Below are 16,424 nucleotides of genomic sequence, written 5' to 3' on the forward strand. Positions count from 1 at the left end.
TGACATGCTAACATTTTTGACTTACAGAAACAGCAGTTTCATACGGGTCAGCCTAATACATAGCTCTAGATCATTTCCCAAATGGAATCCTAGGGAACACCTATATTTAGGAATAGTTTTCACATCCTTTGTCTCCCTTGTAGGACGGGAGTTATCCCCATTTCACTGATAAGCAAACTGAGGCCCCAGGAGGGCCTGAGGCTCCCCCAGGTAGTAAGAAGTACAGCTGGTAGGTGAGCCCTGGCCTTCTGACTCCAGGTCCCCAACACTGTCTCTGGCTCCCAACCATCCCCGCCTGCCTTCAGAGCTGGAGTGTATTTATTCCCTCACACATAAGCTTGGATGGGATCCCTTTTCCACGCAACTGTTTGTCTGGGAGATTCCACAAATCCTCTCCAAATGGCCTGCTTCCCCAAGCTGCTTGTCTGGGTGTGTTTCTATTGAAAGGATAAGCCTGGAGACAGTTCTTCAGGGCAGCTGGATCTCTCCCAGCTGCAGGGCTGATTTTCTCCTTCGTTTACCGGAAAGCCTCTCTTTAGAGATATGCTTAATTATCCCTAAGCCGCTGGCTGGGAAGAGCTGGAAATGTCTTTGCAAATTGGGAAGGCAGATGGGTTTTGTAAGGTTTACCCTCCCGTGTAGATGGGAAGGAGGAGCTCCCATTTCTCTGGCACCTTCTGGGCACCAGGTACTACTTCTAGCTCTTTATCTTAATTATCTCGTTTCAACCTCATAATCACCCTGCAGAGTAGATCATATTCTCCCCACTTTACAGATGAAGAAACTGAAGCCCAGAGAGATGATGTCATTGTCCCAAGGTCCCTGGGGTAATATGATCTCAAGTGGAAGAACAAGTTCAGCGTCAGTTCTGTTTAACAAGTGTGTATTGAGCATTTACTCTGTGCCAGGCTCCGTGTGGGTGCCAGAGGCACAGAAAAATCCTTCCTTCCTCCTTGAGTGCTATCTGTGCCATAGGGCCACTAAGGCCACCCCTGGGGCTGTGCCTCCCCAAGACTGGGGCCACAAAACAAGGTGTGCACTGAAATATAGCCTCCAGCAGGTTAGGAGAAAAACTGTAGCCTCCTCCCCAGACCTCTTCAGGTAAGCGGAAGACTTCCCTTGCTTTATGCATGTGGTGCCCAAGGAAGGCAGGGATGGCACCAGAAGTAGCTGTGGGTGGTTAAAAGCATGTCTGGTGACCAAAGCCCAGTCTCTCCTTCAAGCCTGGTTATAATTTCTCCAGACACCCTTCCTGGGCTGTCTTACCCCTGACCATACCACACCTTATTCCCAGAATTCTCTCTGCCCTCCATCCCGCATCCCCAGTGAGTTTGAGTCTAGCCAATCTTCAAGGTCCAGCTTAGCTTCCCCCTCCAGGAAGCTGTCCTCGATCCCACTCCATTGGAAGTGACTGCACCTCCTCAGGGTTCTCCCAGCACTTCATCCTTCTCACGGGGGGTTAGGTAGTCTCTACCTTGTGTATGTCTGAGACTTAGGTCCCTCTTAGATTGTGAGCTCCTTAAAGGGAGGGCCTGAATCTGGGTTCATTCATTCATTCATTCAGATGTTTTAAGTCCTTTCCATGATTCAGGCACTGGCTGCCTCCATGGAGCTTAAGGTCCAGCAATCTCCCCTGCAGCCCCAGCATGGCGCCTGACACAGAGTGAGAGCAGAGTGTGCACTTCCCCCATGGAGGTATCCCCTCCACAAACTTCACTTTTTCCGTCCAGCCAGAAGACAGTGCAGGGATATGCAGAGCTTGCAAATGAGGTGGACTCTAGCCGGTAAATATATTTGGTCTTGGCCTGCACAGTGTTTTTAAATTTTGAATTAATGGCCAACATTTCAAAAATGGGAACATTTTCACAAAAATATAGATTTCCTGCCCCTCTTAGAGAGTCAGAAGATCTGGCATCGCTGGCCCCGCGGACTGTGTACTGGAATTTGCAGAGTGGTTTCCTCCTTTAGAAAGAGTATTCACTCACCAATTTACTGTAGTCCCCACCAGTCACTCTTGTCTCCCTGAGGCTGAGACTGTTAGTTGCCATCGTCATCTCATACCCGGTTCTTCATTCAGTTATGTTACCCGCATGGCCATTGTAGTTATTTGGTTTGAGACCTCTGTAGTTAAGGCCGTACGTAGGTCTTAGGGATTCTCATCCCAGTCTTACCATTTACCTTCTGTGTAAGCTTCTTGGCCTCACCTGAAAACGGGGAACGACAGTACCAACTTCATGGATAATTAGGATTAAATGAGACAACACATGTAAAGCACTGAGAGTGCAGGAAGGGCTCCATTTTCGAGGCTGATGTGGTTTGTATTGGTAACATGTATGTGCCTGTCTTAATGAGGTCTCCCTTCGTTTCCTCCCAGTGCTACCCGACAGGGCTGATGTCCCAGTATGTGGAGTCCTGGAAAGCAGGAGACACGGCTTTCTGGCGAGGACCTTTCGGAGGCTTCTTCTATAAACCAAACCAGGTCAGTGCCCGCACTGAGTCCTCAGGAGATCCCTCCCAGCTTAGCTTCCAGGAGTGTGGTTCTCATGTTTCAGGCCATAGAATCTCACTGTGCCATTCTTCTGGAGCCCAAACCTAATCCCAAGAGTATCCTTGGGGTTGGACATGGGAGGAGATGGGAATAGGCGCTAAGAAACAAAACTGCCTGCCCATGTTCCAGAGCCATCCTTGCCTGCCCATTGCTTGGAAAAATTCAGACTATGAGCTAGGTATTTAGGACCCTTATGCCATCTGACTCTCAGATATCTTTCCAGTTTCACATTCCATTTACAAGACTATGAGACCACTCCCTAAATACACCCTGTGGGTCACTGCTTGGGAGCCCCCTGCTTCCCAACCCAAAGGCTCTTCGCCTCATCTTCACGGCATGTTCACATCCTCCCCTGACATTCCCAGGAAGAATCAGTAATTTCTCATCAGTTGGTGCATATCTGGAAAGCAGTTTGACAATATGCACTGGGAGTCTTGGGAATCTTCACACCCTTGACCCAGTGCTTCCACTTCTGAAGTCTGTCCTATGGAAAGAATCCAAAACGCTGCCTCTTGCACATGTTCCTTGCGGCTTTATTTATAATAGCAAGAAATTGGAGACAACTGAACATCCAACAACAGAACAGTTAAGTACACTGAGTTACAGATACGTGATAGACTACTATCTTGGATTTTAAAATTACGTTTATAAATGATGTTAATGCTTAAACTGTAAGATCAAGTGACAAACACTAGGTAAACTGAATGTACAACATTAGGAAACTAAGTTAAATTGCACAGAAAAAATATATATATTTTTAAAGAATTCCTTTTCTTTCTTTCTTTCTTTTTTTTTTTCTGGCCACACCACATGGCATGCGAGATCTTAATTCCCCGACCAGGGATTGAACCCAAGCCCCCTGCGATGGAAGTGCAGAGTCTTAACCACTGGACCACCAGGGAAGTCCCCAGAAAAAATATTTTTTTTTAAAAAGCAATAAAATGTTAGCAGCTCTGGGTAGTGGAATTATGGGTGATTTTTATTTCCTTCATTATGTTTTCCAAATTATCCATAATGAGTACCTATTACCTTTATAATTAGGAAAACAAAGCAAAACAAAAACAAATGGAAAAGAATGAATCATTTTTCCTCTCCATTCTTTTTTTTTTAATTGAAGTACAATTGATTTACAATGTGTTAGTTTCAAGTGTACAGCAAAGTGATGCAGTTATACATACATATATATGTGTGTATATATATATATGTATATATATATATACATATGTATATGTATATGCACACATACACACACACACACACACACACACACACACACACATACATACATCTATTCTTTTTCAGATTCTTTTCCCTTACAGGTTATTACAAAGTAATGAGTATAGTTCCCTGTGCTATACAGCAGGTCCTTGTTGGTTATCTATTTTATATACGGTAGTGTATATATGTTAATCCCAAACTCCTAATTTATCCCTCCTCTCCCTTCCCCTTTGGTAACCATAAGTTTATTTTCTGTGTCTGTGGGTCCATTCTTTTTGTTTAATTTAAAAATAGCTTTTATTGGTATTTTCCTTACTACAAATGCAGTTCCTATTCATTACCAAAAAAAATTCAGCAGATACAAAGAAGCTAAAAGAGACTTCCGTGGTGGTCCAGTGGTTAAGACTCTGCACTTCCACTACAGGGGACACGGGTTTGATCCCTGGTCGGGGAAGTTCCGCATGCTGCCTGGTACAGGCAAAAAAAATTTTTTTAATAAAAATAATAAATAAAGAAGCTAAAAGAAGAAATAAAGAACACCTGCAGACCATCTTCCTGGACATACCAGTCTTACTTACTACCTTGGCATCCACAGACCCCAATGGAAAGCCCTGCACTTCCTGTCTGGGAGGGTGTAGGGCCCGGCCATGAGGGAAAAGACATGGTGTGTCATACCTGAACACTTGGCCGCTGAAACTGTGGCTAAGGCTTGGCTCTGCTCCTGTGAGGATGCTGGGATGCAGCCCAGTCTTGCCACTCTGCAGCCATCTTCAATGCAGATGGATCACGTCAGCCCTGAGACTGACACATTAGAATCTGTCTTGCATTCATTCCACAGACTTTCATAGGTATTCACCCAGGGCCAGGCCAGTGCTGGACCCTGGGGGCTCAGAGATGCGTCAGATGAGTCCTGTCCTCCAGAAGCTCACAGTCTGATGGGGAGACAGGCACACAAATAAATGACAACAACACAGTGTGACAAGTGTGAAGAGGGATGCACAGAGGGCTGTGGGAACACAAGAAGGACCCCTCACCTGCCCCTGGCTCAGGGAAGGCTCCCCAGAGGAGAGCCTGAGCAGTGATGGGAGAAAGGGGGAGCACGGCACACCCCGTGACTGGGAGGCTGGGAGAGCATGAACACAGGACAGGATGATGGGCTAGCAGTAGGGCTCAGTGAGGGAAGGAATCTAATTGTATTAAGCCCCAGGCTCCATACCAGGCAATTGATTATTTTTTTAAATTTTATTTTAGAATTTATTTTATTTTATTTATTCACTTTTTTTGGCTGCATTGGGTCTTTGTTGCTGCACGTGGGCTTTCTCTCTAGTTGCGGTGAGCGGGGGCTACTCTTCGTTGCGGTGCAGTGGCTTCTCTTGTTGCGGAGCATGGGCTCTGGGTGTGCGGGCTTCAGTAGTTGCAGCATGCGGGCTCAGTAGTTGCGGCTCATGGGCTCTAGATCACAGGCTCAGTAGTTGTGGCACACGGGCTTAGTTGCTCTGTGACATATGGGATCCTCCTGGACCAGGGATCGAACCTGTGTCCCCTGCACTGGAAGGCAGATTCTTAACCACTGCACCACCAGGGAAGTCCCATACCAGGTACTTTATGTCATCTCTTTAATCCTCATGACAGTTCTGAGATAGGTGCTATTCTGGGGGAGGTGCTGTTATTTTTTTTACCAGTTAAGAAACCAAGGCTCAGAGAGGTGAAAGAACTTGCCCAGATCGCATGACTGGGGGTTTACCTGCAGATCTGCACGACTCCTGATAGTCCAGGAAGCATTCCATGCAGTAGTGTGGTGTGCAGTGGCTGTCACTAAAGCTGGTGAACATGCAGACTGCGCACGAAGGCCTAATCTCTAGAAAGATGTCGGTGAATACCTCACTGTGCGGATCAAGCACTAACCTTCTAGGCACTGATCTTAAAGAGGCCTAGAGCCAGGAAATAGGTTCGGTGATGGGGAGCTGATGGAACAGGTGCCTCTTGGGAGGGAGCTCACTTTGATTGCCTGGCTCTCTGTGCCAGGCACTGAGGTATAGTATCTCATTTAGTCTAGAGATGAGCAGGCTCAGGGTCCAAGCCAGGGGCCTCAGATCTCTGCAGGGTTGCCCTGGGGCAGAGGAAGCAGCCCGGAGGGCAGGGCTGGGATGGGGGTGGGAGGGCAAAGCTTTGGTGGGAACGGGTGTCAGCTCAGTGTGAGGTGGGAAGCCTTCCCTGGCAAGGGGAGTCCGTCTGTGATAGAGCAGACTTCCTTGGGAGGTAGTGGACTACCTATCAGCAGAAGTATGTAAGCAGAGTCCCGTGGGGATGCTTTAGAAGTCAGCCAAGCCACTTGCAGGATGACTGCACCATCATGTTCCCTTTCAGCCTCCAGATTCCATGATTTCTGTTCCATAGGCCTCATAAGCTGTAGCCTTTCACAGGCAAGGATGGTTTTCTGGAGGAGGTAGAGAGGTGAACTCAGATGGGTGGGACACCCAGGAAGGGCAGTGCCATCCAGTTCAAGCAAGCCCAAGAAAAGCCCCCATAGAGGATAGGTGGGGTCAGACCCCTTCCCAGCCCACCCCTGTCATGTACCGTCCTGTTCCCTAGTATGGTGAGCTCCTCATGCTGGCTGCTGGCACCGGCCTGGCCCCCATGGTGCCCATCCTGCAGAGCATCACAGACAACGCAGAGGATGAGACCTTCATCACCCTGGTCGGCTGCTTCAAGACCTTTGAGGGCATCTACCTGAAAACCTTCCTCCGGGAGCAGGCTCGTTTCTGGAATGTCCGCACCTTCTTTGTACTCAGCCAGGTGAGCCCAGGGGGATGATTTCCTTCCCTGATTGAGACTCTACTGTCCCCTGCACCCATCTTGAGGACATGCTGTGGGCTCTCTGCCCCATGCCATAATAGTCATCCCTGCCACTGGTGGAACCCCCAGTGTGTGCCTGGCAAGGAAGGCAGGTGTTGCCATGTTCATTATGCAGATGAGGAAACTGACGCTCAGAGGTGAAGGCACCAGCTGGTGTCGTGCTGCCAGACAGGGTGAAGCCAGGATATGACCCCGAGACTGTCTGCTTCCAGAGCGCCAGCTCTCACCCACCATTCTTTGCTGCCTGCCATCCACCCTCTGGCATCCTCTGTTGTATGGGCAGGGGGCCCAGTTGTAGAATCAGTGGGCCAGGCACAGACGTCCTCTGGCTGTGATAGCTCCTTGAGGCAGGGACCACGTGTCTGGATCACCATGCTCTCAATGCTTTGCACAGCACCAGGCATGGAGTAGGCACTCACCCCAGCAATGGCTGGTGGAGTAAACTGGATCCAGTTCACTGCATTTGTTAGGGTCCTTTCCACATCACTTTTTTCCCGCCTGGGAACAAAGCTGCTTTCAAATCCTCCAAGTTACAGCCACTCTAGCTGGAAGCGGCTTTGCCTCCTGAGCCCTCTTCCCTCTGGTTCCCCATCCCCTCCGTTCATTCAAGCTACCCCTCTGGGCCCTCCCCACAGGGCCGCAGCGTGGAGGGCTGTCTTGTCGCTTACCTCAAGCCAGGCCCTCAGCTATCTTTGTTCACTGGCCTTCGCCTAGTCTGTAGCTTTATTTCTCTTTCCTGCATGCCCTGGGTCGAGGTTCCCTGCTGGTGCCTCCCCTCCATTCTCTTGGTCAGGGTCAGCCTCATTGCCCTGTACTTTGGAGCACCCTTGTCATCAGTTTCCTCTTGAGACAGCTTTAGAGTGTCCCTAAAGACGTACATGATCCTCGACATTGTGGCTGGGTGGGGGAGGGTGTCAGGAAACCAGAAGTCCTGAGGTCCCCAGGGGCCAGAGTCCACAGGCCTGTGCATGGGGCAGCACGCTCAGTGGCGTGAACACCGAGGGGGTCGCGCTTGGTGAACATTAGCAGCCACAGCAGTGCCCAAGGTCAGGGATGAAGCAGAGGGCTCAGGTACAGCGAGGGGAGAGGGGCAAGGGAAGGGGCCCTCCTGCCGGGAGCACGCTCAGCCCTGCCTAAGAGCTGGTCAGGGAAGGTGGCAGGAGGCAGGCATCTGGCAGAATTGCCCTGGCTGTTGGCCAGGCTTCCTTTCCCCCACCACGTGCCAGGTGCCAGGGATTTAAAAACAAAAATGGGACATCCCTGGCGGTCCAGTGGTTAAGATTCTGTGCTTCCACTGCAGGGGACAGGGGTTCAATACCTGGTCAGGGAACTAAGATCCCACATGCCACACAGGGCGACCAAAAAAAAATTTTTTTTTAATAAATAAGAATAAAAATGAAGATGACCTCTTACTGCCCTCCAGGTGCTCATCTGTATATGTGGAGACAGCCACAGAGATGGCTGACAAGGGCTCCCCTTCATCGAGCACTTTCTCTGTGCCTAGCACTGTTCTTAGCACTTTATGTGTGTTAACTCATTTAATCCCCACCACAATCTTAGGAGGCTTATACTGCCATCATGGCCTTTTAATAGATGTGGAAACTGAGACACAGAGAGGTTAAGAACCTTACCCAAGGTAACACAGCAAGTTGCTGGCGAGGCCATGCTCTTATTGCTTGTCAGTGTAAGACAGCACAGGGATAGGTGCTGTGGAGGGTGTTCAGGGTGCTGGAGGCAAGCAGAGAGGGCTTCACAGAGGAGATGGCATTTGAGCCCAGGCTTGAGGGCAGAGTTAAAGTTCACTACCATTAGGGGACCTTCTACCCTGAGCCGGGGCTTTTTTTTTTTTTTTTTTTTTCCCGCCGTACGTGGGCCTCTCACTGTTGTGGCCTCTCACTGTTGTGGCCTCTCGCATTGTGGAGCACAGGCTCCGGACGCGCAGGGTCAGCAGCCATGGCTCACGGGCCCAGCCGCTCCGCGGCATGTGGGATCTTCCCGGACCGGGGCACGAACCCGCATCCCCTGCATCGGCAGGCGGACTCTCAACCACTGCGCCACCAGGGAAGCCCTGAGCCAGGGCTTTGATGAGGCCAGTGCCCTGGGGTTGGGCAGGCGAGTGGGCTGGCTGTCAATAGCCGGGGAAGGTGAGGGATGATGGAGTGAGAGGTGCCTCCTGCTTGTCCGTGCTTCCTCCACTCTGGGTGCTGCCTGGGCCATAGCGACAGCATCATCAAGGGTCTTCCTGCTCCAGCCACTCCTTGATGATTTGTCTTTCATCCTGCAGCTGGAAGGGCAGCTCTGACCACATCACTGCCCTGCTTCCTGTCCTTCCCTAGCTCCCCACCGCTCTCAAGACTATGTGCCAGCCCACATGGCTGTGCCAGCCCTCCATGGCCTCGCCTTCTGGCCCACTCCCGCTGCATGCTGCATTCTGGTGTCATTGGTCTGCCTGTGGTCGCAAGTGCTCTGTGCTTTCCTGGCTCCTGGGTCTTTGCTCGTACGGTTCCCCCTGCCAGGTACACGTTTTCCCACTTCTTCACCTAACACCCACTCATCCCTCACATCTCTCTGCTAAGGTGTAATTCCATCCTGGGAACTTTCCCTGAGCCTCCAGGCTGGTGTAGATGTTTCTGCTGTCGCAGCCCAGGCTTTGCTTCCTAGCACACACCCCACTGCGTCATCATTGTTTATGTGTCCCCTCCCCACTTGAGCAGCAACCAGACCCCATGCATCTCTGGGTGCAGAGTCAAGGTCAGCTGCACTGAACCTAACTGGCCTGAGGGGATCGGGCATTGGGAAGGAGGGGCAAGGTCAACAGGCCCTACTTGTTCCTGCCCTCGAGTGTCCATTGGGCAGGTCAGAGCACGAAGGGCACGCAAGAAGATGCAGATCATCAGAGTGTCCCCTGTCAGCAGCACAGCACTGTCCTCAGAGGCCTTCGGGGTCTGATGAGCTCTGTGAGTGCACCTGAGATTCGAGGGCTGCATTCATGGAGCCTCTCTCAGCACTTCCCCATCCGCTGTGCTCATCTCAGTAGCTCAGAGAGGTCATGGCTCCTCACCAGAAAATGGTGGCAAAGCTTGGATTCCAACCCCAACCCCTCTCTCTCCATCCTGTCTCGCTGCTCGGCCCCAGGAACCAGAAGTTCATCTCAATGGGGTCTGCAGAGGTGATAGTCCTGTTCTATTGGGGGTTTTGTTTTGTTTTGGACGCTGGTTACATGATTTCTTCTCTTTGTTAAAATTCTCCAAACTATATAAACTTTATGATTTTTATACGTATGTTACACTCCAATAACATGTTTACTTAAAAGATATTCTTCCAAGAAGTGGAGAATTTTCTTTTGTGACCCTGGGAAGGAAAGCCACAAGCTAAGTCTAGAGGGGCAGAAAGAGAAGGAGCCTGGGGCATTGCACACCCCCAGAATACTACCTCTAGCCTTTTCATGTGAGAGAAATAAACCCTTCTCTTGGTTAGGGCACTGCAGCCCGGGATCTCTGATACACACAGCCAGATGTTTAGGGCAGCTGCCGTATCCCCATTGCCTAGCACTGGGCCAGGCACAGAGTCACTCAGTAAACATTTGTTAACTCAGCAAGCTAATTGAAATCTTAAATGAACAAAAGTTATGCTCCGAGGGTGATGGTGATGGATAACCTTCTAAAGATGTTAGGAGACCCACAGTCATAGTGAGAAAACATCCCCTCCAGACCGACGGCTGCAGTGGCCCCAGGTTCTGGTCCTGCTGCAGCCCCTGTGTCATTGTGTGTCCCGAGAGGCGTCCCTCCTCCCTGTGCGTCAGCTGTTGTGGAGGATAACTGCCTACCTACAGGCTTCTGTGAGGGTGATTTGAGTCCCAGTGTGAGGAAGTGCCTGGCCCGTGGTGGGGTTGGGTGAAGGTTGACTTCCCAGCCCCTCTGCCTCAGTTTCCTTGTTTGCCAGAGAGGAGCTGACCATGTGAACTCTGAGGACCCCCATTAGTCACCCCCACTGTTTCTCATCCTCCCAGGAGAACTCCCTAGAGCAGCTTCCCTGGAGTTACCGGGACAAGACCCACTTTGGACGCCTGGGCCAGGACCTGATTGAGGAGCTGGTTGGCTCCTGTCGGAGAAAGCCGTTTGCATTGGTCTGTGGCTCAGCTGAGTTTACCAAGGACGTGGCCGGGTACTTGCTGAGCGCAGGCCTGGCCGAGGACTCCTACTTCCTCTTCTAGGCCTGGCCTCCCTTCTAAAGCTCAGGCCAGGGGCCTGGCACTGGGACGCAGGAAGGGACACAGACTGGAATCCAAAGACATGAAAGGAAGACCGCTGCTAACTCTCCAGGTGACCTGGGACAAATGTCTTTACCTCTGCACGCCTCCGTTTCTCATCCACCCCACGTGGTTCCTGACTCCCTCAAGCAGGCATCCTACTGAGAGGAGGGAGATGGAGCTGTAGGAACCTTGGGGAGGAGAGTATCCAGCCGGGAGTCAGGGAGGACTCCCTGGAGGGAGCCAGGTCCTGGCTGGGTAGGAGTTGGCAGGAGAAGGACTAGGAGGGGCTTTCCTGGTTCCTCAGCTTCAAGGGTTTGAGAGGGACTCCCACTGGGCCCTGCCCTGTAATGCTTGTGCCAAAGCCTACTTTCCCTGGAGATGCGTCTCTCTTGTGACCTCAGGGCTGGCTCAGATGAGGTACTCACTGGTTAGGGAATGACCATAGCAGAGGCTAGAGGAGGCACTTGCTGTATGTACCTCCAGTGCCGTGAGCCTGACACAATGAAGGTCGTGGGTTCTGTGACCTGACCATGTCTCAGAACAAGGTGGGGCCCTAGATTACCTATATTTTGGCACCAGGTCTTTTGTGCTGCAAAAGGCTTCACTCTCAGTCTCCTTTTCCTAGCTCAAGAGCCCAGCCCAGAGTCCTTTCCCCAGCAAAAGAGCCGTGAAAGCAAATGCCCCTCCCTCCTGCAGGCAGCCAGCTCAGCCATGCCTTCAGCTGCAGCGCCCTGGTGATGGTTGCTATGGAGATCTAAAGATAGAGCAGGAGTCGGGAGACCTGGGTCCTTCTCCCTGCTCTGCCCACTGAGCTGCTGCTGTTTCTGAGGCACCCACCCCTCCCCTCCACACCTCACCCCCTCCATCCTTCATGGGGCATGCCCTCTGCAGGGAACTTAGCAATCCTGGGCAGCACACCCAGTTAATGAATTCTGCTTTCTGTAGCCTGGGCTCCAGTATGCTGCACCAGCCCAGGCTGGCTACAGGCAGTCCCAGAGTTGGAATATTAAGCCATGGAATCTCAGAATCAAAGAACCATAGAATCGTAGAGTTGGAATTTTGCAGTCAGAGAATCACAGCCCTCATCATATCAGATGTTAAAGCTCAGGACTCCAAAAAGCATCCCATCTACCAGACTCATTGTGTCAATGGGGAAACCAAGGCTCAGCGAGGCCATGTCACCTGCCCAAGGTAAAACAGTTCATGGCAAGGCCAGTGTCAGAAGCCAGGTCTCTAATGTCAGCCCTGTCCTCAGAGTTCTGTACCAGTGATTTTTTTTTTTTTTTTTTTTTTTGCTTTACGCAGGCCTCTCCTGTTGCAGAGCACAGGCTCCGGATGCGCAGGCTCAGCAGCCATGGCTCACGGGCCCAGCTGCTCCGCGACATGTGGGATCTTCCCAGACTGGGGCACGAACCCATGTCCCCTGCATCGGCAGGCAGACTTTCAACCACTGCGCCACCAGGGAAGCCCTGTACCAGTGATTTTTAAACTGGGCTCTGCAGGACACTACGGTTCCTGGCACGACAGCAGTGAAGGAATGGCCAGGTGGGATCTCCAGGCCCCCTACCAACCAGAACAGTTTTGGTTTTAATCCCATTTATATCTCGGAGCTTGGAGTCATTTTCATTTGTGAAACAGGGTTTTCCTGCACTGCCCAAAAAGTTGCAACAAATCTCCTTGCTGTGCCACGTTCAATAAATAATTATGGCAAGCAGTTGGGGGATGGTGCCAAAGGTTTCAAACCAAGTTTCGCAGACAGAAGTCCATGGTCAAATAGATGTGGGGAATACTGCATGTGCCCTTCACCAGGAATCACGTGCACACGAGCATATTAAAGGCTCTGAAAAGTCCAGTGGTGAAGAAACGTTCTTCATTTCATTTAACCCAGAGTTTCCCAAGCTTATTTAATTAGAGAACATTTTGAGACCAGCATTCTATGGACTACTTCAGGAAATGCTGGTCTGTTGCAAAGCCTCTTTTCAGCAGAGCATAATCAGTTGGGAGGCCTTTCCCTGAGAGGCAGAGGTCCCGAGCAGGAACTGTGATTTCATTCAGCCTTTCCTGTGACTTCAGCAAGGCACTTTCTTTCTCAGGGCCTCTGAATCTATGCTTCTTCCTCCACCCTTTCTTCTCTCTCAGTTAGTACATCCTATTGATTCTACTCACAAATACTCCCGGAGGGCCTGTTAGGAGCCAGACTCTTAGGCACTGAGGGAAGAACAATGAACAAGGTGGGTCCAGTTCTGGGAAGCTCCATTGGGGAGCTTATAGTCCGACAAGGAAGGCAGAAATTAAAGTTGTAATTCTAAAAGGGATGAGTGTGCTAAAAAGGGAAGTATGGAGCTCTAAGAGAATGGAAGGCAATGCTCTAGCCTGGCCTAGGGGAGGCCAGGACGCACCACTACACTGAGGGTAGAGGCCTCTCACTCATAGTTAGGGGTGGTAGGTGGTCCCCACTTAGGGAGTGAGGGGTCTGGGGCAGTTCTTGTCTGTCTGTCTTTTCCCATTTTAGATATTTGATGTTTAGCTATTACCTACCATCCAGTGATAACCAACAGCCCCTCTTACCCTAGAGTGTGTCACCCTCCCCTTCCCCTCACTCCGTGTGGGATCTGTGCGGTCTAGATGCTGGTGGGGTTCCGTATGGGACATTGGTGAAGACCCAGCCACGCCCTTGGTGCCAAGATGCCGAAGGGCTCATACCATCTGGAAACTTGAGAGCTCATGGCTGGGTCCTGTGCCTCGAAAGATGATAAGTGAGTCCAGGAGGGGGACTAGTTGGAGTGTGTGAGCACGAACCTCTTGGAATCAGGGTGAGCTGACCCATTCCTCCCATCTCTCCTGGTGATGCTGTCAGGGTGTTGGTGGCAAAATCAATGGCTGCCTTGGTTCCGTCCTCATCATGTTTTGCCTGCAGCATTCCCATCCTCAGCCTCCATCCTCCAGCCTCTCCCCTACATCCCTTTCACGCTGTGGCCAGGCCCATTTTTTTTAAATTGTAGTGATAACACTGTGTTGGCCAAAAAGTTTGTATGGGTTTTTCCGTAAGATGTTACGGACAAACCGGAACGAACTTTTTGGCCAACCCAATACGTAACATGAGATCTACCCTCATAACAAATGTCTAAGTGTAGGATACGTTGTTGTTGAGTGTGAGTACAGTGTTGCAGCTCTCCAGAGCTTATTCAGACTGCTTCTTCTAACACGCAGATCTGAGCCTATCACTCCCTTGCTTAAATCCTTCAGTGGCTCCCTGCTGCCCTCAGGGTACAGCATTGTGGCTCTGCTTACCTCTCCAGGCTCATTTTGTCTTACTCCCCCTCCCCTCAGCTCTTATGTTCCAAGCACGTTCTCTTGCGTCCTTCAGTCCCTTCACATCTGCTGCTCCCTCTGCCTGGGCCAGCCTTCCACCCTCCCATCTTCCACTCGCCTAAGCCTCCTTGTCTTTAGAGGACTTAGCTTAGCGTTATTGCCTCTCGGAAGCCTTGCCTGTATACTCCAGGCTAGATTACTGAGCAGAGTCTTACGCGTTCTTCTGTTGCCGCACCCATCAAACTGTCTCTTATGCATGTGAGCACGTCAGGGGTCGTCCCTGTTCATCATGTCCCAGGCGTGGAAGGGTGCTCAGTACATCCTGGATGTCAAACACCTGAATGATAAACAGCTAACATTTCATGGAGTCCTTTACAGGTTGCAAAAGGCTCTTCACCTACACTGAAGCATGCAGTCGTCACCAAAGTGCATGCTATTTTATTACCCCAATTTACTGATGAGGAAACTAAGCTTCTGAGACATTAAACAATTCTCCAAGGTCACACAGGGGTACATGCTGCAATTGTTATAAAGGCTGTATGTGACACGAGGGTGCACCAGGAGACATGTATAAAGACTTTCACTGCTGTACTGTTTGAAACCGCAAAGAATGGAAACTACCTGTATGTTCATCGGTAAGAAAATGGAGAAATGCACTGTTCTATGTAGACTCACAGTGGAATACCGTACAGCAGTTAAAGTGAGTAAGCTAGATTTACATGTATCAACATAGACTAAATCCTAAAAACATAATAATTGAGTGAAAACCAAATTGTAAAAGAAAAGGTACAGTAAGATAGCCATATTTGGAAAGTTTAAAACCACAAAAGAATACCAAATGCTCAGGAAGGAGATTCACCAACTTCAAGGATAGTGGTGACCTCTGACAGAGAGAAGGGAGGGGGATGGGATGGGATGAGGGCTTTTATCTGTGTCACTTTACTATAAAAATATCTGAAATGAATACAGCAAAGTATGATCATCTGGTAAATCTGGGTGATGGGTTCACCATTGTCTGCTTTATTAATGTTCTATCTTTGTCTGTGTTTGAAATAGTTCCATAATTAGAGATTTGTTAAAATAAGATTAAATATGCCTGGTCAAAGTACTTCAGAAACTAGAGGCTTAAAAACATTCATTCCTTCTCTCCCACCTCAGGATAGGCTGTGCCCTTTTAATGCCTCCAAGCTTTTCAGTCTTTCATTTGAAACTACTGCGAGTACCTACCTTGTGCCCTGATTAGCCACAACAGTCAGTAGTATAAACCGTGCCCACAGCACCCATATTCTGTAGGTATACAGGGCAAGTAACTTGGCCTCTCTGGGCCTCAGTTTACTTACTCATCTATAAAGTGGAGATGGTACCACTATCTCCCAGGACTGTGTGAGGATGAGGGAAATGTATGTGATGCCCAAGCACAGTGCCTGGTCCGGAGCGAGTGTGAGAACCAGCCCGCTTTCTCTCCTCTCCCTGGAGGCCCTCCCCAGCAGTGCCTGGCTCATGCTGGCCTCTGGATGACAGCACTTGTTCTCAAACTTTTCACTGTCAAGAACTCCCTTTTTTGGACTTCCCTGGTGGTGCAGTGGTTAAGAATCTGCCTGCCAATGCAGGGGACATGGGTTTGAGCCCTGGTCTGGGAAGATTTCACATGCTGCAGAGCGGCTAAGCCCGTGCACCACGACTACTGAGCCTGCGCTCTAGAGCCCACGAGCCACAAATACCGAAGCCCGTGTGCCTGGATCCCGTGCTCTACAACAAGAGAAGCCACCTCAATGAGAAGCTCATGCACCGCAACGAAGAGTAGCCCCCGCTCGCCGCAACTAGAGAAAGCCCGCGCACAGCAACGAAGACCCAATGCAGCCAAAAAAATAAATAAAAATAAACAAATAAATTTATTTTTAAAAAAAGAACTCCCTTTTTTATTATTTTCCCCATGCTTTGGAAGATTTTGATCCCAAATTGCATGTATTAAGTCATTATTAATTTATTTCCCATTTTTTATTAATCAAAGACATAGATAGCTGCCCCTCAGAGCTTCTGATCTGTACAGCCCGCCAGGAGCCGCACGTGGATGACATAATTCCAGCCAGAGGCAAAAGAACTCAGCGGTGTGTGTGGTCTGGGTGGCCCGAGGAGGGCAAATGTAGATGCACCTTACTCATTTTCTTTTAATTGACCAAGAGCTGTGGAAGTGGCTGGCCTTGCCTGGGTGGGTGCTGCTTTCCCAGGTCACTGACT

General features: G+C 50.1%; 1 protein-coding gene across 8 annotated transcripts in view; it reads left to right on the plus strand.

Moving 5' to 3' along the window:
• Positions 1-13,185, plus strand: part of CYB5RL (cytochrome b5 reductase like) — a 25,379-nt gene extending 12,194 nt beyond the window's left edge. For 6 of the 8 annotated variants that reach the window (XM_059063404.2, XM_067007272.1, XM_067007245.1 and 3 more), the window contains 3 exons: positions 2,375-2,479; positions 6,359-6,562; positions 10,632-12,587. In XM_059063404.2, the coding sequence (XP_058919387.1) occupies positions 2,375-2,479; positions 6,359-6,562; positions 10,632-10,835 (513 nt within the window). In that variant the 3' untranslated portion in view covers positions 10,836-12,587. Of the gene's footprint in view, positions 1-2,374; positions 2,480-6,358; positions 6,563-10,631 lie in introns of all 8 variants that reach the window. The other 2 variants (XM_059063397.2, XM_067007251.1) reach the window with 2 other exon arrangements.
• Positions 13,186-16,424: the final 3,239 nt, after the last annotated feature.

This window comes from Kogia breviceps, chromosome 1 (genome assembly GCF_026419965.1).
Source record: "Kogia breviceps isolate mKogBre1 chromosome 1, mKogBre1 haplotype 1, whole genome shotgun sequence".
In the NCBI taxonomy this organism is placed as follows: domain Eukaryota; kingdom Metazoa; phylum Chordata; class Mammalia; order Artiodactyla; family Physeteridae; genus Kogia; species Kogia breviceps.